Source organism: Thamnophis elegans, chromosome 7 (assembly GCF_009769535.1).
Source record: "Thamnophis elegans isolate rThaEle1 chromosome 7, rThaEle1.pri, whole genome shotgun sequence".
NCBI classification, from domain to species: Eukaryota; Metazoa; Chordata; class Lepidosauria; order Squamata; family Colubridae; genus Thamnophis; species Thamnophis elegans.
In genome coordinates, this window is record NC_045547.1 from 14010042 (window position 1) to 14030968 (window position 20927).

A 20927-nucleotide genomic window follows, 5' to 3' on the forward strand; every position below is an offset into this window, starting at 1 on the left:
AAATATTATGCTGTGAGATAAGTTGGGCTGCTAGAGAGGGACTAGCCCAAAATCACCAGTCAGCTTTCATGCCTAAGAACTGACTTCGTTTCTAGATCAATCTCTTAGTTTCTAGATCAGCATCTCAACCCCTGCACCAGACTGGTTGAAGTGGAACTTACTCCTACGTAAGTGGGAGTAGATGGTATTTGAAAGCTTGAAACGGCTTGCCGCCAGGGTAACCGAAGACCTGTCCGCTCCCATAATGCTCTATTCTTAAAATCTGGAAACAAATTTAGATACCTGCCACCCTCCTCACTTTGTGAGGGCAGAGTGAAGAAAGGACTTCAAAAAAACAATTTGTTGAGAAATTATTACTTCTGAATCAGGGGTGGGTTGCTGCCGGCATTACCGCGGTTCGGTGCAAGTGCAATTTTGCCCATAAATAGGTCTGCGCATGCGCAGAACATAAAAATGATGAAAAAAAACATGCCGCACTGACCGGGGAACCAATTTGGAGTCAGTTCCAGTTCCGGAGTCCCAGGCTGGCAAACTACTACCGATTTGGCCGAACTGGGCTGAACCGGTAGGAACCCACCTCTGCTTCTGAAGGGGTTCTGTCAGCATGTTAATGGTCTCTCTCACAAAGCACACGACACGCCCTTCCATCTATTCTCTGAAAGCCTTTTTCCTCACAAAACATAGTGTTTCTCTCAAGCACGTTACAGCTCTATTATATCCCTTTCTGAAATGCTACTACCACATTTCGACACTCATCGTCCAGATTTAAAAGACACAAGGGGATTTATAGCATGGCATTGCAACGTTGGCAGTTTTATTTTCAGAACTTTTCTTAATGGTCGCTAGCATGGAATTACCATATTTTTCAGAGTATATGACGCACCGGAGTATAAGACGCACCAAGATTTTGAAGAGGCAAATTTTAAAAAAGGCTTTGTACTCTGCAGACCTCCTAAAAATGGCCCGTTTTTCATGAAAACGGACCCAATTTTTGTAAAAAAAAAGGGGGGCACGCATAGCCTTTAGGAGGCTTATAGAGTGCTCCTTCAGGCTGCGGGGGCGGGGGGCAAAAACAAGCAAAAAAATGGCCTGTTTGTCATTCATTTCTGCCCCCTCCAGCTCCCCTAAACGCTCTACATGGTCATTTTTGCAAAAGGGGGCAGGGTTTTGGGAGGCTGAAAATGCTGTATTCAGTGTATAAGACGCACCCAGATTTTCACCCCATTTTTTGAGGGAAAAAGGCGTGTCTTATACTCCCGAAAATATGGTAGCCTTTTTTTTTTAATGGCTGTGGTGGAGTCCTTCCTGTTTTCTGAGCTTGATTGCTTTCTTGCAGACATTTAGTTTTCATGGCTATTTCCTGGCAATTTTCATGCCAACCACACAACAGCTTGTTAAGCCATCTACCATAATGCCAATATTTCTCTGATGAGTTCCAAACAGCTCAATGTACAAGTGAAATTAACCTTTTAGGCCCCTCATGCCTTATTTTACATTTTCTTGTTGAATGGCACTTGGTTGGCCAGGCAGCTAGTTCAAAGAGAACCTTCTTCACAATTACTTTTGTTTTCCCAACTCACTTGATTAGCCAGATGTATGGCCTTAGATAACTGGACTCCGTCTCCCGCTATTGTGTAGGGTAATAATAATATGCTAAACCTTGTATTCACACTATGCTTATAACTCTTAACACTTTCAACATTACAGTTGCTGCAATCAAAGCCAAAACTGAGGGATCTTTCATGAATCAAGATCATAATACTCGGACAGAAGGCATTTAACTTTTTCTTCCTAGAAACAATTTTGAAAGAGTTCTTTTTTTAAAAAAAATCCAATAGAAACACCCTGTTTCCCTGAAAATAAGACCTCCCTAGATAATAAGCCCAATCGGGCTTTGGAGCGCATGTGCTAAAATAAGCCCTCCCCTGAAAATAAGCCCTTCGCTAAAATATTTAACCGCTTGCGCAGCCGGTCCCCGCCATTTCCTGGGGGGAAGGGGGGAACATGCCCCATGTGCCCAATATGCACCTGCCATCCACATGGAACAGCATCGCGGAGGCTGCTCCCGCAAACCCTAACTACTGCGCCCTTTCTCTTAGTGGAGGCTGCAAAAAGAGTGGCAGTCCCAGCGATGCTAGGGCTGGCAAGAGTGTGTCAGAAACAAAGACAGACCTTCTGGCCCTCCCTGGATCAACTGATCTGCGGGCCAAGGTTAAGGGGCCTCCTACACCTCAAAAATAATAAGACCTCCCCGAAAATAGAGCCGAGGTGGCGCAGTGGTTAGAGTGCTCTACTGCAGCCACTTCAGCTGACTGTTATCTGCAGTTCAGCGGTTCAAATCTCACTGGCTCAGGGTTGACTCAGCCTTCCATACTTCCGAGGTGGGTAAAATGAGGACCCAGACTGTGGGGGCGATATGCTGACTCTGTAAACCGCTTAGAGAGGGCTGAAAGCCCTATGAAGCGGTATATAAGTTTAACTGCTATTGCTATTGCTATTGCTAAAATAAGGCCGAGCACTTATTTTGGGGATCAAAAGAAAATAAGACCCTGTCTTATTTTCGGGGAAACACGATAACCCAAGAACAAAGCCTTATTTTGTTTTAACAACGTATGAGATGACATTTCCATCCAGGATCAGGGAGAGAAGGAAAGGCAAGCCCATTTTCCCTCCATCTCATGGACTCCATCGGCCCAATATTCTTAATTTATTTTTTGTTACTAAAATAAACCCCGACCTCATACCTCTCCAAAACCTACATCATCCTCCCTTATTCCCACTCTTTTTTTCTACCATACTATACTGCCCAGGGGTTAATTCCCATAATTTTTTTCAGGAAATGTAAGTAACATAAGTAAACTGGAGGTACGGCCCAGATTTTTGTGGTCCCAGCATTCTTCTTAGTTATGACATCAATGAGTAATTGAACCCAGGTCCCCTCAACAGACAGCAGTTTGGGTTAACTAGATAAGCACTGCATTTTCCTCATATTTATGGGCAAAACAACTACAGACAAACTGAAATCCGAGATGATTCAATGCTGGGATTAATTTTACAAAGTCTATTTAACTATAAATGTTTGTAAGGTTCTGAAAAAAGTGACTTATCAGCCAGTGGTGGATTTCAAAAATTGTTCGAACCTACTCTGTGGGTGTGGCCTCCTTTGTGGGAGTGGCTTGCTGCCCATGTGACTGGATGGGAGTGGCTTGCCACCCATGTGACCGGATATGAAGATGCTGACGGCGCTTGTCAGAACCACCTTAAATTACCTCACACACAGCACTGGCATGCATAAGAATATGATGTAAACTTGTTTTTTTAAAAGGCATCTTTGGTTTGCGTTAAAACAACTTCAACACACGCAATGTTCTGATTGCACCACAAATGCAGTAGTCATCCTTACCTTTCACAGAGACACTGAGTTTTATAAATATGAGCATGATAGTGTAGAATAATCATATCCAAGGACCAGTGGTGGGTTTCAAAAATTTTTGGAACCTCTTCTGTAGGTGTGGCCTGCTTTCCGGGTCCACTGGTGGAACCTCTTCTAACCGGTTCAGTAGATTTGACGAACCGGTTCTACCGAATAGGTGCGAACTGGTAGGAACCCACCTCTGCTATCAGCGTATTTCATACTTATGACTGTTGCAACATCCCCATGGTCACATGATCAAAATTCAGATGCCTGGCAACTGACTCATATGTATGAGGGTTGCACTGTCCCAGGATCATGTCATCACCTTTTCCAACCTTCTGACCAGCAAAATCAATGGGGAAAACAGAGTCACTTAACAACCCTGTTATTAATTTAACAACTACAGTGATTCACTTAACAACTGTGTCAAGAAAGTTTATAAAATGGGGCAAAAAAATACAACAACACTTAGCAACAGAAACTTTGGGCTCAGTTATGTGCGTAACTCGAAACCTATTACAGTGACCTATGACCATTTTTCACATTTACGACCATTGCAGCATCCCCTATAACTATGTGACCCAAATTCAGATGCCTGGCAAGTGGAATGTATTTATGACTGTTGCAATGTTAATCTGATCACCTTTGTGACCTTCTGACAAGCAAAGACAATGTCAAGCGCAGGAAATCAGGAGTAGAATACATGGCCAAAGGTATTTCAGATGAATATATAGCTTTATCGTATGCTAAAGCCCTCTACAAGAATCTGAACTACTAACGGTTGAAGAGAGTTGGTGGTAGATAACAATCAATGGAATTCAAGGTGGGCTGACTTAGATTTCTTGTGGGCACAAAGGGCTTCAAGACTGATGACGTGTTTGGTCCTTCTCTCGGACTCAGCCTGGTCATCTCTTACAGTCAATGGGGAAGCCAGATTCACTTAACAACCACATCACTAACTTAACAACTGCAGTGATTCACTTAACAACTGGTTGTAAAATGAGGCAAAGCTCACTTAACAAGTGTCTTGCTCAATTGTGATTGTAAGTCAAGGGCTGCCTTTATTTTTTAAAGCAAGTTATCAGCCATTTAGTTTTGGATTTCAACTGAATGTCTCTTTCCCCACGGCCTTGCCCTTCATTATTTAGACCTCAAGGAGCTGCATTGTCCTTAAACTCAATCATAATCATCAACAGATCAGCTTTCAGATACTTAACAATCCAAAATGCAAGCAACCTCTTTTTCAAACTCCAGCATTAAGTCACTCCCTAAATCCTACCATTGGCTAAACGTCCCAGATGTACTGCAGCACTCCAGCCAAAATATTCATATTTCAAAAAATTAAATTGCTCTAGCTGAGATGTAGATATTAAACTACAGACCTAATCAGTTATCTGAAAGAAACTGCTGAACTCAGCAAAATTATCTTCTAAATAAATAAAACTTCGCATTTGGATAAAACTTCTGAGCCTCTGTCAGCAGGTTATTAGTTCCTGAGACAGAAAGCAGAACATTTGTTTATCAGATCAAAGAAATATACAATCTTTCCTAATTTGGTAGTAACAGTAGCATAAAAGTGCCACTGTTCTCCATAGACCTGGGCAATTCAGAGATGTCTATCTGTGGTCATATTTATGATGAGGTGAAAAAATTATAGACCACCCCACAGCACAAAGGAAACTGTTGTGGTCCAGCAGGAGCCGTTGGAGCTGCCACCAGACTCCGACAGCGAGGGGCCCTATGAGTTGGCTCTGAAGGATGTGGAGGACCCTGGACAGGGTTCCGACTCCGAGCAGGGTGCAGAGAGGCTGGTTGGCCACCAGGAGGCGCCTGAGTCTTGGACCAGTGAGGAGGAGACAAGGGAGTGTGAACTGGAAGCCAGTAGTGAGTTGTTCCTGGATGCACTCCATCGAAGAACTAATAGGCGTCAAGAACAGTTGCGCAAGTACAGGAGGTAATTGCACTCAGCTAGTGGTCATTAGGCTCCTCTCCAGACTATAAAAGGACTGCTTGTGCACACGCCCCTTTTACAGAAGTCAACGCAGGAACTAATGTCAGAGAACATTATTGTGAGCTTGGCAGGCTGGATTGCTGCCAAGCCTTATCTGTGCTGGATTGCTGCCCAAGCTTGTCTGTGCCGGTTTGCTGCCAAGGACCTGTCTGTCTGTTAATTAAATGCCGTAACTTATCTTTGGCTCGGAGTGTGTGTTGGTGTGGGATGAGGGGGGTCAGAACAGGGAACTATGTGAGATTCACAGCTACGTTCCTTCTCCTTATATACCAAGAGAATAGTGTTTAATTGGAAAATATATAACTCATAGTTGGACCAATCCAACCAACCCCAGACCTTCACTACATGCATACATGGAGTGTCCATCTTAGGCCCAGTACTCTGCAATATCTTCATAAATGACTTAGATGAGGGAATAGAAAGGGAACTCGTCAAATGTGTAGAGGACACTAAGCTGGCAGGAATAGCCAACACCCCAGAAGACAAGCTCAGGATCCAAAAAGATCTTGACAGACTTGAACAATGGGCTCTACCCAATAAAATGAAATTTAATGTGGCAAAAAAGCAAAGTTTTACAACTTTTTTTTCCTAGGCAGGAAAAACCAAAGGTACAAACCTGGCTCAAAAAAACAAGGACCTTGGAGTCCTAGTGGATGATCACTTAAACATGAGTCAACAGTGTGCAGCTGCAGCCAAAAATACAATCTTTGGTTGTTATAAACAGAGGCATAGAATCAAAATCACGTGAAGTATTAATACCGCTTTAATAAATCCTCAGTAAGACCACACCTGGAATACTGCATCCAGTTTTGATCACTGCATTACAAAAATGATGTTGAGACTATGGGAAAAGTGCAGAGAAGAGCAGCTAAGATGATTAAAGGCCTGGAGACTAAAACATGTGAAGAACGATTGCAGGAACTGGGTATGGCCAGTCTGGAGGGGGGAAAAAAGACGAGGTGTGACATGATAGAGATATTCCAGTATTTGAGGGGCTGCCATAAAGAGGTCAACTTATTTTCCAAAGAACCAGAGGATAGGATAAGAAACAATGGATGGAAACTAATCAAGAAGAGAAGCAACCTGCAATTAATGAGAAACTTTCACACAGGGAGAACAAGTAACCAGTGGAACAGCTTCCCTTCAGAAGTTGTGGGAGCTTCATCACTGGAGGTTTTTTAAGAGACTATATAGCCATTTATCTGAAATGGTACAGGGCAGTGATGGCTAACCTTTTTGCCACCGCGTGCCAAAAGCGGGGGGAGCATGGGAAGGTCATGCGTGGGCATGGCCACACCCATAATTCTATCTGCGTGACCCCCCTGCACATGTGCACATGACCCCCCATGCATGTGTGCGCAATCCCCACCATTCCCCCGCCCTCTCCCCACTTTTTACGCTCGATGGACCCATTTTTTGCCCTCCCCAGGCTCCAGAGGCTTTTTAGGAGCCTGGGGAGGGTGAAAACAGCTTCCCCATCCCCAGAGGCCCTCCGGAGGCTTCCTTGAAGCCTCCAGAAGGCAAAAAATGGCCCTAAGGCCGTTTTTCGTCCTCCGGAGGCTTCAGGGAAGTCTCTGGAGGGCAAAAAATGGCCGAAAATGAAGGCCAGCGCGCTGAAGCTGGCAGGGCAACACCTAACCAATGACTCCGTGTGGCACAGGTGGCATGCATACCATACGTTTGCCATCATGGGTATAGGGTCTCCTGCTTGAGCAAGGGGTTGGACTAGAAGACCTCCAAGGTTCTTTCCAGCTCTGTCCTTATTGACATTAGATATGAAGAAAACGGTGGACAAGTAACTTCAATGGCATATTTATACATCATGTTTCATAATGGATGCTTGAGGATGTGCTTCTAAAAATAAAACTTCAATAAAACTTCATTAGCCAATGTTCCCAAACCTGGATCCTTGCCAAATGCATAGATTTCATTTCCCAGAATGGCCTAGCTAGCATGGTCTTTGTTAACAATGCTGGGAATGTCTACATACACAGCTTTAGAGGGAATTTGGGAAGGCTGGTCTAAACAGCAACTGTCTCCAGTCTTCTTCTTTTTTAAATTCATTTGTTTAGGAAATCTCCAACCTCAACAATCTGACAACTTGAGAATGGAATCTAGGGAACTATATGAGAAATCCCAGCATTTTCTGGGCTTTGCAGAAACATCGTGGAAGGCCACCCTACCCAGAAGACACAAATGCAGTCTCTCCAGACAGATTCCTGGATTTTTAGCCTAGAGGGGAATAAAGCATAGCTTTTTAAGTCCCTGCAAATATTTTCTTAAATAGTTATATAGGCTTGAACTCATTTAAGGGGTTCTTTACATTGCCACTGTAAATCAGCAGATGAGAATGAGGGTCAGAGACCCCAAAAAATGTTATTTAATGAAAAAGCCTTTCAGCCATAACATCAGCATTGGGAGGCTTCTACTGGAGCATGGAAAATAAATCTTTTCGTTGAAGCGTTGGGTGGTTTACATATGTCCTGAGGGGCTCTTGATAAAGCATTCTAGGCTTAGTCTCTCTCCCTCTCTCTCTCTCCCTCCCTCCCTCTCTCTCTCTCTCTCTCTCGCTGGCCATGTGACTGAGTGGGAGTGGCTTGGCGCTTAGCAACCAAAACTCTGGCATTTGAAGCACGCAAGTCTTAAAGCTGTCAAGTTACAAGACCCTTGCACCCCTAACCCTTTAGAAAAAAAAACCCCAGGGGTGTTCAAACTTGACAGTTTTAAGACTTGTGGACTTCAACTCCCAGGATTCCTCCTCCAGTCATGATGGCTCAGGAACTCTGGCATTGAAGCACGCAAGTCTTAAAGCTGTCAAGTTACCCTTGCACGCCTAACCCTTTAGAAAAAAACCCCCAGGGATGTTCAAAATTGACAGCTTTAAGACTTGTGGACTTCAACTCCCAGAATTCCTCCTCCAGTCATGATGGCTCAGAAACTCTGGCATAGAAGTGTGCAAGTCTTAAAGCTATCAAGTTATAAGACCCTTGTACCCCTAACCCTTTAGAAAAAAAAACCCAGGAGTGTTCAAACTTGGCAGCTTTAAGACTTGTGGACTTCAACCCCCAGAATTCCTCCTCTCGCTCTTCATCTTGATGATGTGAGGACGGGTGGGGGGAGGGAGCTGGAACCAGTTCTAAACGGCACGATAGATTTGTGGAACCTCTTCTATAGAAGAGGTTAGAACTGGCAGGAACCTACCCCTGGTGTGCGCAAATGGCCCGGTTGGCTGAAATACAGGTAAGGAACGCAGGCAGGCAGGTGGGCCCTCCAAAGCACCCTTCCGGTATGGTGCCAGCTGCTCCCAGCAGGCACTGGGTACGTCCGTACTGGCGTCTACCTGCCAGAACCCATCATTGGGAGAAGCCATATTTTATGTAAGAAGAATCAAATCCCCACCATTTCCAATTAGATCAGAAAAAGACCATGTACCAGGGTGAAATCCTTCCTGTTCGGCTCAGTTTGGCTGAACCGGTAGGGATGATTGTGAGCCGCGCAATCATCGGAAACTCTTTTTTTCACTTTTTAAAGCATTTTCTTCCTGCCTATTCACCTGAACCGGCAGGAAAAAAATGCTTTAAAAAATGAAAAAAGTTAGCCACACCCACCCAGTCACATGACACCCCACCAAGCCATGCCCAGTGGCAAAAATATTTAGATTTCACCACTGCCGTGTACAGTTAGTCCTTGCCTTACAGCGGGGGTAAAATGCTATCGGTTTGGACCAGTTCACTCGAGCTGGTAGTAAAAATGCTACCGGTTCGCCCAAACTGGTAGTAAAAAAATGCTACTGGTTCAGACAAACAGGTATTTCTGACAATCAGCTGTGACGCGTGATTTATATTAGCTAAAATCGCCGGATTTCCTGCTTTCTAGCTAATTGAAATTGTGTGGCACTGCGGATTCCCCCCTCCTCGCTGTTATACTTAGCTTTAGGCGGAAGGTCCTGCACATGCACAGAGGTGGTGGCACATGTGAGTGAAGTGAGTGCATGCGCGCATACGCTCACATTTGTGAACTGGTAGTGAAGGAAAGTTGATTTGATCCCTGGCTTACAATCATTCATTCAGTGACCATTTGAGGTTGATCAAAATTGATCACATGATCAAAATTCAGATGCTTGGCAACTAGTGGTTGCACATGAATCACGGCTGCAGTATCCTAGGGTCATGTGATCACCTTTTGCTACCTTCTGACAAGCAAAGTTAATGAACAATCCAGATTCACTTAACAACGGTGATAAACTTTCAAATCCTTGTGCCATTATTGAAACCTTCCGAGTTTTGCATCAAAATGCTAAAATATCACAATGACTTACAAAAGTTTTTGAGAGTGGTATTGGCATGGAGGTAAAATTACATGCTGCCACGTGGAAAGCATTGTCATGTTTCAGTTTTTCATGTGCCCAAGTATTCTAGTTATTTTCCTGCAGCAAAAACTAATGTCATAAAAACTAATGTAGGGTTGTGGAACGGCCATTAGGTAAGGACGTGTGGGGTGCATGGGGCATGTTCCCACCTCCCTTCCCCCCACCCTCCGCCTTTGCCTCCCCACCGCGTGTTGCTTGCACAGCAAGCAACCAGAAGAAATGGCGGGAACCGGCTGCCATGCATTTAAATATTTTAGGGAGGGCTTATTTGGAGGGGAGGGCTTATTTTGGGGGGAGGGCTTATTTTAGCGCATGTGTTCAAAAGCCCAATTGGGCTTATTATCGTGGGAGGTCTTATTTTCAGGAAAACAGGGTATTGCAAGTTTAGTTTCCTTTATTGGTTTGCTGACCTATTTTTTTTTTAAAAAATCTATCTCAAAATTTGCATGTGCCTTGAGTATTTTCTCCAAAATGCATTTTTGTTTGAATTATTTCCCAAAGTATAGATTGGCACAATTTTCTCTCACAAAAGTATGTTGGCACATGGTCCATATTCGTGCAGACTTTCCTTTAATAATGATTTGTTTTAACTAGCAAACCACCATTAATAAACCAGTAAAAATGCAGAACATTTCAAAGCAGACCTAAGTTTGGTTTCATGTATTGGTCTGGAACATAAATTGAGTTCAGTTTACATAAGTGCTTTATGGACAGGAAGGCAGGATATAAACCGAAATAACAATAATAACATTGTGATATAAACAAATCTCTCTCTCATGCCAGCTGTGAAGTTGAGCAAAAGACATGTCATGATATCCTACCCTTGAGAAAAAGCTGTGTTGGTGTTCTGATCTAGGCTTCCCAAGAGCATGAAGCAAACTCCTTGTCCCGACCAAAAACCCCTTTTATTAATTTACTGTGAATTATGATCATTCACGTCCAGCAAAGTCTTTCAAGGGCAGATTTACAGTCACAGACCTTATCTGGCTTGGAGAGCTGACAGGCCAATATCTGCAAAACTTGGCAAGGAGTCTCAGAGAGTCACATACCAATTAAGTGAATTAATTGTCTCCTGCAAACTCCATTCCCCTTTCGCTCCTCTTTTATTTCCTCTGGGAGGGGCCATTCATCATCCACCTGTGACCTTACTCCCAAGTCGACCCTTGTTCCTTAGCTGTTCCCTTCATCTGACAACTCTGCGCATGCGTACACTGGGAACAGGCTCCAGCTGTTCGTCTGTCTCACTGATGTTTGACTCTGAAGGCAGCTGATAACTGGCATACAGCACTGGCCCCCTCTCTGCCTCCGACACAGAGCCCTTGTCAGAGCCTTCCCCAAACTCCAGGACTGGCCCATGTTCCTCCCCAACTTCCTCATGTCCGAATATGCTGCCAGCTCCGATGGTCACTGGCAGGCCACAATAGTTGGATACCTGCAGTAGAACAGGGTTGGGGAACTATGACCCTTTTATGACTTGTGGACTTCAACTGGCTCAAGAATTCTGGGAGTTAAAGTCCACCAGTCATAAAAGGGCCAAAGTTCCCCACCTCTGATAGTAAAAGGACATTTAACACAAGAATAACTAGACTGGTCATCACTCTTATTATTCTAGAGAAAAGGACAAAAAGAAACATGAAAATAGCAAGAGTTCTGTATTGCTAATAACCGCTTTATGACTTTTTCCATTGACCAATGGTTCAAAGTTTGGCTAACGTTATTAAAGCCATGTTAGGGCATAATTGCTGTGTTCACAAAACGTTATGACCAAAAATAAGCCATGTTATGGTTTACGCAGATGGTCTGGCTTACAAACTATGCTAACCGAACTGCTGGATCTCCCACAGCAAGCTGAACCACAAACCACCCAATCCTATTTTAGGCTAGTGGGCTGTGTAAATCCAGCTAACCCCATTACTTAAACTGTAGTTTCCAAATCACAAAAGAGATGGGGTTTTATCCATGGAATATTTTTGAAGTAGAAAGGTGTTAAGGCAGTGTTTCTCAACCTTGGCCACTTGAAGATGTCCGGACTTCAACTCCCAGAATTCCCCAGCCAGCTGGCTGGGGAATTCTGGGAGTTGAAGTCCGGACATCTTCAAGTGGCCAAGGTTGAGAAACACTGCGTTAAGGTTTTAGCTGGCCTAGAAAGTACAATTTTATTGGGAAGCCCTCAGCCCCCTGGGGAATTCTGGGAGTTGAAGTCTGGACATCTTCAAGTGGCCAAGGTTGAGAAACACTGTGTTAAGGTTTTAGCTGGCCTAGAAAGTACAATTTTATTGGGAAGCCCTCAGCCTCCTAGTTTCAAATATTTGGAGGTGAGCTATTTCTGCACTTTGATCGGCAGGAGAAGAAATAGGAAGAGTGGAAATTGCCACATGCTCATTGTTTTTCATGCTCCAGAAACTAATCTTAGACCAAATAGTAGATTTGAGCTCCAGTTGTGTAGGAGAAGGTATGGCAGAAACTGGGGATGGAGATAAAAAGAAAGAAATCAGCCTAGAATCCCTACGTAGCCATAAGTGGACTAAGTCCATCCCGCCTCCTTGAATATTGTTGACCCTTATTTAACTCCAAGCAGCTGCTATCAATAGATGAGAAGATTCTTGTGCATAGATTATGTGGCAATAAATCAATTTAATTGGACCTTCAAATGTAGACCTGGCCTTTTGCACTTGACAGTTAGGCTTTACTAGCATATTCTGAAGGGTAAGCCTATAGACCAGGGGTGAAATGCTACCGGTTCGGACCAGTTTGCCCAAACCAGTAGCAAGGATGCTAGCTATTTGCCCTAACCGGTAATTTTAAAAAATGCAACCGGTTCGGGCCAACCATTTTTTCCGATGATCAGATGAGCCGCACAATTTATATTAAGTTAGAAAGCAGGATTTCCTGCTTTCTAGCTAATCTAAATCGCATGGCACAGCGGATTCCCCCACCTCACTGTTCGCTTACCTCGCTGTTCGCTTACTCGTTTGCCAGCCGTGGTCAGTAGCAGGCTCCGCCCACCTACCCAGACATCATTTTGATGTTCTGCGCATGCAGGGAAGGCCGAGGTGGCGCAGTGGGTAGATCCGAGTGGGTAGAGCCGAGGTGACGCAGTTGGTAGAGTGCAGTACTGCAGGCCACTTCAGCTGACTGTTATCTGCAGTTCAGCGGTTCAAATCTCACTGGCTCGGGGTTGACTCAGCCTTCCATCCTTCCGAGGTGGGTAAAATGAGGACCCAGATTGTGGGGGCGATATGCTGACTCTGTAAACCGCTTAGAGAGGCCTGAAAGCTCTATGAAGTGGTATACAAGTCTAACTGCTATTGCTATTGCTAAGGTCCTGCGCATGCACAGAGGGGGCACATGCAAGCAAAGCAAGCACGCACGCACGCTCACATTGGTGCCCACCCCTGAAGTGCCTTCATCTCTCTTTCCACCATATCTGCCTTGTCACTAACATAGACCCGTCTTGGTTTTTCTTTTTCGTTTCCCTTTATGGCACCACCCGAACCGTGATGCTAGAACAAACGCAGCGACAGGGAATACATTGTTCTTCCATCCCTACGTTCCTCTGTAAACCTATGAGAACTTTGCAGCTAAGAAGAACCGATCCTAGCAGGACATTTCATAGCAGCTTTCTTACAGGGCAACCTAAAGAGTTGTTTAAAAAAACAAAATAAGGCAAAGGAGGCTTTGCGGGAGGAGAGAAAGCAAGAAAAACATCCTTTGCTCAATCTGGGCAGAAAGTAGACAATATAAGTGTGGAAGGGAGTATGAGCTTCTCTGGGGGAGGATAGCTTGTTGACTTAGATATTCGTTGAATCAACCACAAGATTATTTCAAAGAAGTAAAAAAAGGTGACCGCCAACCAGTACAGAATATACAGTAATCCAGGGCAATGACTAGTCACAGGAGGGAGGAAGGGGCTCCTCTGGGGCACTGCAATGAATCAGAGCTTCAGTTCCTTCCAAATCAGAATGAAGCACTAGACTGAAGCCATTCTTGTGGCTTGCTCAACCATTTTGAATAAAAACTGATGCATTTGCGATGGGCTGGGAATGGGGGAAGATCAGTGGTGAAATCTAAACACCACCACCCCCGTTCTGTGGGAGTGGCTTGGTGGTCGAGGTCATGTGACTGGCTGGGCGTGGCCAACTTTTTTTTCACTTTCAGCTATTTTTTTAAAGATTTTTTTAAGCATTTTCCTCCTGCCGGTTCGCGCAGGGGAAAAAATGCTTTAAAAAGCAGGGGAGAAAGCTTCCAACGGTTGCGTGGCTCAGCTGTGAGCCGCACGATCATCGGAAGCTTTTTTTTTATTACCGGTTTGCAGAACTAAGGACAATTGTCCCTACCGGTTTGGCCGAACCGGGCCAAATCGGGAGGGTTTCATCCTTGGAGAAGGTGCCATCCATCTCTGCACATCAGAGCTTCAGCTCCTTCCAAATCAGAATGTTGTTAGTTGTTAGTTGTGAAGTCGTGTCTGACCCATTGCAACTGCACGGACAACATTCCTCCAGGCCTTCCCGCCCTCTACCGTCCTCTAGAGTCCCTTTAAGCTCACACCGACTGCTTTGATAACTCCATCCAGCCACCTCCTTATCTGTCATCTTGTTCTTTTTTGGCCCTCAATCTTTCCCAGCATTAGGCTCTTGTCCAGTGAGTCCTTCCTTCTCATTAGGTGGCCAAAGTATTGAATTTCATCTTCAGGATTTGGCCTTCTAGAGAGCAGTCCGCACTTAACAAGTGGCAAGTTGCTAGCCATTGGTCAAGCAGAAGAGGCAGATCTGTTCTCATTTCTAGACCAGTAATTCTTCTGAACCCATTTCTCCAAGGGAATAACAGTTAACTGTTTGCAAAATTCCCCCAGGGGCATCTCAGCTGCTTTTAGGGCCTTGATCCTTCCCTACACAGGTAGTATGTGGGGGGAGGGGGGAGCTCTGAATGAAGGAGAAAGGATTAAACAGCTCCTTTACCTAGATTCTTGTATAGGGGAATGCAGCTGAGATACATCATCAAACATATCCTCAAGACCGGGGTCTTCCCTGAAAATCGCTGCTGATTTGTTTTTGTCCTACATCTAATCTGTTAGAGACCCCAATGTTGAATTCCTTCAAATAAAAAAACAAACACCAGCCAAACAAGCAATGCTTGTTCTATGGGACTAAATCTGAGAGATTTCACTAAAATCAGACCTTGTCTGCATTAATAATTAATAAACAATATTTAAAGGTAAAGGTTCGCTAGTCATTCCCGACTCTAGGAGGTGGTGTTCATCTCTATTTCAAAGCCATGGTCTCCGTGGTCATGTGGCCAGCATGACTAAACACCAAAGGCGCAGGGAACGCTGTTACCTTGCCACCAAAGGTGGTCCCTATTTTTCTACTTGCATTTTTATGTGCTTTCGAACTGCTAGGTTGGTAAAAGCTGGGACAAGTAATGGGAGCTCACTCCATTACATAGCACTAGGGATTCGAACTGCTGAACTGCTGACCTTTCTGATCGACAAGCTCAGCATCTTAGCCACTGAGCCACTGCGTCCCCTATTGGAACACATTAAAAGTGTTCAAAGGCTATCAAGCATCCTCCATAATTATCCAACATAAGCACGTCTACCTAATAGTGGTTAGACACTTTGAACTGGGCTGTTACCAGCTCCTCCTGCTCCCTTCTAATAAAACCAATAAACACTAAAGAAGCTTCATGTCTGCCTCCTGTAGCCTCTTCCAGTTCAGGAATTCCCTCTGAAGGCACAACTCAGGCCACACAAAATTTGCAGAAAGCCTTCACGAAGAGGCACCTTTAATGGTTTGGGGTTTATTTGTTTTTTGCAAACATCTGGACCACGCAGTACGTTGGTTTCCACCTGGATTATTAAGTGGATGAAGCTTCAAAGTCAATGCTTTTAAAAAATATATATATTAAAAAATCAGGCACAGTCAATGTTCTCAAATATTACCCACCTTTCTGTCTCCAGCCGCATTTCCTCCCGTTTTTGTCTCCTAAGTTCTCTGCGACGTTCAAAGTCATCCATGATATATATTCAAGTGCAGATAAATCCCCCAAATCAGACTGAATTTGAGAAAGAGAGAGAAAGAGAAGGGGGGAAAGAGAAAGTCAGAACTAGAGATGGAAACGAATTATATCCAAGTATAGTCATGTTCACATCCACAGTTAAAAGGATTCTCCAGAATCACACAAACAGTTTATTAAAGGTTTTTAGCAAGTTCCCCTTTGGGAGTCGGCTCCCTCGCTGGAAATTAAAACAAAGCTGTAGCATTTGGGATGAAAGAAGCAGATGGGGGTCTGTACGTCTTAAAAGAACTATTTACGCTTCTTCCTGGCATCTTCCTCCCACTCGGCACGTTTAGCAAAAGAATAATGACAATTTTAAGGGAGATGGGCACATTTGCCGCTATAACTGGACGCACAAAGAAGGTTAATTTCACTGTAGCCTCAGGTTTGCACCATGGCAGATGTCCAACAGTCAGAAAAGAATCCGTAACGCTCAAAAAACAGTTTTCCAACCACCCAATATTATCTTGCACTTTAACGCTACTTTCTCTGCTAAGCACAAAGCTAAAAGCGTGCGTTTTGGAAAGGTTAAAAATTGAAAGTCTGCTGTCAAAAGAGGCAAATGGTTAAAATACCACCACCACCCCCTTAAAATCCTCCTTTAAAAAAAAATTAAAACCAACATTTGAGATATGCAGGGAGGGGTGGGGAGGGAAAAAAAAGAATTGGGCAGTTCGAAGCATCTGCAATTTAAAGCTGCACCTACCTTCTTGTTGTCAGATTTTACTCCATAAAATACTTGCTCCTTTATAGCTCCTTCATGCGCAAAACCCTTTCAGGCTTTGGTTTATATCCTATCGAGACAAATATAGGAGAATTCTCCTGCAGGCCCACCAAGTAAAAATGACTACCAGAAAAGGGAAAGCTGTTCTCTTTTTTGTCCCGGCTTTGTTTACAGAGCTGTCAGTGGTTAGTTAAACCCTGCCTGGAATCTAGCATTTAAGGCCTGCTCCAAGACCGTTTCCTGTGTTGAGCTAGAGGCCCTCAACTTCCTTTGGAATTCTAGCCTAGACTCTGCGCTCAGGGTGCTTTTTTCTTTCTTCCTATTTTTTTTTTTTAAAGCAACTTTCCCCTCCTCCTTTCAAAATTTCCCAAGTTTTTATGGCAGTCCAAATTCAGGCATTTTTGCAGCGGATTTAAACGCAGCAAACATGAGATGAACAGGCACTTGCTAGTCTAAAGAAGAAGAAAAAAAGAATCTTGTATTAGTGAAGGCTTGTTTGCTGATTATTAAGAGGTGTGTATGTGTGTGTTTGTGTCTGCCTGTGTGTCTAGCTGTCTGTATGTCTGTGTGTGTGGTGCAGATAGTCTTCAACTTACAACAAGTTACAATGGCACTAAAAAAAGTGACTTATGACTTATTTTTCACATGATTGTGGCAGCATCCCCGTGATCCAGAGGGGTTCCACCACAAATCCGCGAAGCCCTTATCCGTGGAGACATAAGTGCGAAGACTAATTCGTGCTGTTCGAAGCGCTAAGGAAAAACGCGACCCTACCACGATGACATAATCGCGGAGGGCAAATCCGCGCATTCCCAAGCACTCAGTACCCTAAACCTAACCCTAAACCTAACCCTAAACCTAACCCTAAACCTAACCCTAAACCTAACCCTAAACCTAACCCTAAACCTAACCCTAACCCTAAACCTAACCCTAAACCAAACCCTAAAACAAACCCTAAAACAAACCCCTAAACCTAATCCTAACCCTTACCTTAATTGAAATCGGCTTTCTGCCGCGGCGCTGTTTTAAAGCGCCTTTCTGTTGCCACGCTGTTGTTGCGGCGGTGATGACGCGCGGTGATGACGTCGCGGCTTTAGCAACGCGATTTTATCACCGCTATTTTGACGAGCGCGGTTTTGTCGTGCCACGATCCAGAGGTGTTATTCAGCCGGTTCGGACCTGTTCGCCCGAACCGGTAGCGACGAACTGTGGATGGGCCTGCCCATCCACCCTGGCTCCAAAACATCCTATGTAGCCTCGTTTTCGATGCTGCATGTGCGGGCAAAGCGCATGCGCAGAAGGCCACACACACACCTGTAGAAGGTAAGCATGTGTGCATGCGCGCTCATAGTTGCGAACCGGTGGTAAACCTAAGTGAATCCCACCACAGTTGGTTTGGGTAGAGCTTCTCAATGTCATCATATACAAAAAGTTAGCAATTAATCACTTTAAAGGCTGAATTGTTCTCTTTCCTCCTCCCCCCCCCCCCCCCCATTGGAAACTCACAATGCTGTCTGGTATTTTGGCAATGGAACAAAAATGTTCGGTCTTTAGTGCATTCACTGTATTGTTTCCACAGTCCCTAATTCCTGGCTACGCTGTATCTACTATGCTCCACAGTAGGTTGACTCCAGTAGGAATCACAGGTCATTGAGTTATTTTCAGGGGAGGGGGGGATCCTGCCAGCTAGAGCCACCCATAGGGTATGCTCACGCACAGACTCTGGTGTTGCCCTGGTCTTTAGCTGTGTGTGTGTGTGTGTGTGTGTGTGTGTGTGTGTGTGTGTGTGTAGGTAGAAATATCCATCTGGTTCAGTTCCAGGCTGGGAGAAAGACACTGAGAACATGGAGGCTGATTGGAAAGAAGGTTTAATGGCAGAACCACATGTGATTTTGGGACAGCTGACAAAATGGAGTTGAGAGTGGGTGGGTTAATATACAGCTTTGGGCTTTGTATTTGAGCTTCCTGTTCCTGTGCAAGAACATGTCCTTTAATATCCTATTAGCTGTTGTCAGATTCCTATGGGTGGTCATATAGGGGTTATCTAGGGGTCATAGCTGGCTCTATAGGCAAAAGAGGTAATGCAAATCCTAGGTGTTCGTCTTAGCTAATTTGGTGAACCTCTGGCTTATTGTTTATCTGAGCCCCCAGCTTTTTGTGACTTTGAAGTTTGGACTGCAATGAAGGGACTTGTGTTCTGAAAGTGTGTTTGGCAACTCCTATTGTGGCTAATGGCTTTCGTCTTGTATTGGATCTTCGGTGAGCGGCTGCTTCTAATCCTATCAAACTTCGCTGCAAGTGGTTATGAAATATCCTGCCTTGCCGAGGTGGCGCAGTGGTTAGGGTGCAGTACTGCAGGCCACTTCAGCTGACTGTTATCTGCAGTTCAGCGGTTCTAATCTCACCGGCTCAAGGTTGACTCAGCCTTCCATCCTTCCGAGGTGGGTGAAATGAGGACCCAGACTGTGGGGGCGATATGCTGACTCTGTAAACCGCTTAGAGAGGGCCTATGAAGCAGTATATAAGTCTAACTGCTATTGCTATTGCTATTGAATGGATTTCTGCCTGCAGTAATTGCTTTGCTTACGAATAGAGCCTTCTAGATAGTTGACCTCTTCTTTCAATAAGCTCTTTATCTCCTTAAGTGAAACTGGTATTGAGAATCTGGGATGAGATTGTCTAATGAAAGGCAAAATATTAAATTAATATAAGCCCCATTCGGTTCTATAGAAGCTCCACATGGATTTTATCCTTGGAAGATATCTGAAAGGGGTCAATAGTCCACAGCTGATGAATATCTGCACAAATGTGCCTAGAAAGGACTAAAGTTTATAAAAGAGACAGCCTGAAGTTATCTGTGGAATGGCCCACCACCCTCGTTACCTTGGAGAGAGACAACTTGAACTGATTGCTCTGTTCTTAAAGGCATCATTCAGGATATGGAACAGCTCATCCGAGAGCAAACTCTGCATTCTGACCCTTGTGTGTATATAATGTAATGCTTTATTTGTGTGCAATAGCATCTGTTGGACCACAAGCAAGCAACCCAAGGAAGAAGAAAGAACAAACCCCCCTCCTCGCCTTCATCTAAAAAAAAATGAAGCAAGCTAACACATCTCTGACTTGAGCATAAGTTGTTTAAACTGGCACCCTAATCTGACCACATGTCAAGCATTCTTCTGCAGTATCTAAAAGAATGAGGTCCTTAGTCTGTCTTAAAGGAAAACAAATAAAGCTGTTTTCTATCAAAATCTGTTCAGAGATGTTTGGAAAAGTTTTACCGAAGAGGATCATTGGCTCTAGTTTAAACCAGCTGTAAACAGGGGCAATTCTTCATGCAGGAACTGAGAAAAAAAAGAGGGTTAGTCCAGATTCCATCTTTGCTAATGGTTCGTTTACATGTGGTGCAGATTTATTTATTTGTTTATATCCTGCATGTATTCCTTTTTATTGATTGTCGCTCAACAGTGAGACACTGTTGAAGAAGGCACAGCAGCACTTGCATTTTCTGTGTTGTATGAGAAGAGTACATCTTCCTTCCCATACCCTTTCCACTTTCTATAGCGGGATAGAATAGAATGGAATGGAATGGAAGAGAAGAGAAGAGAAGAATTGGAAGGGACCTTGGGGGTCTTCTAGTCTGCTTAGGCAGGGAACCCTACACCACTTTAGACAAATGGTTATCCAACATCTTCTTAAAAACTTCCAGTGTTGGAGCATTCACAACTTCTGGAAACAAGTTGATCCACTGATTAATTGTTCTGTCAGGAAATTTCTCTTCAGTTCTAAGTTGCTTCTCTCCTTGATTAGTTTCCACCCATTGCTTCTTGTTCTGCCCTTGGAGAATAGCACCTGAAGGTAGAACAAGAAGCAATGGATGTTTGAAAGCATCCTGTCATATTGCATTACTTTGTGGTTTGGAGGTATTACTGTTTCGGACAGGAAGTCTATGCAGAAAGTGATGAGGACAGCAGAAAAGACAATTCGAAGTTCACTCCCTTCTATCCAGGACATAAGGTATAAGTGATGCTTGACCAGGGTCCGCAGTATTGTCAGGGAGGCTACACATCCTCTCCATGATTGCTTTTCTTTGTTATCTTATGGGAGGAGGCTTCACAGTACTATATATCAGGGGTGTCAAACTCAAGGCCCACAGGCTTGATACGACCCACAGGGTGCTTTAGATCTGGCCCACAGGGCCACCCTGGAAACAGCAAAGGATCAGCCCTTAGTGCCTCTGCTAGTGAAAACAGAGCTCAGTAGGCCTGTGCGCGGCCCTCCTGAGCTCCGTTTTCACTGGAGGAGACTGTCGCAGCCAAAAATGGAGCTCGGGAAGACTGCACACAGCCCC

At 44.3% G+C, this 20927-nt stretch overlaps 1 protein-coding gene across 1 annotated transcript in view; it reads right to left on the bottom strand.

The window, feature by feature from the left end:
• The window catches only part of LOC116511100 (caldesmon-like), a 130426-nt gene extending 113588 nt beyond the window's left edge, over positions 1 to 16838 (bottom strand). Inside the window, 2 exon segments of the mRNA XM_032220910.1 lie at positions 15741 to 15849; positions 16559 to 16838. Of these exon segments, the coding sequence (XP_032076801.1) occupies positions 15741 to 15811 (71 nt within the window). The 5' untranslated portion in view covers positions 15812 to 15849; positions 16559 to 16838.
• Positions 16839 to 20927: the final 4089 nt, after the last annotated feature.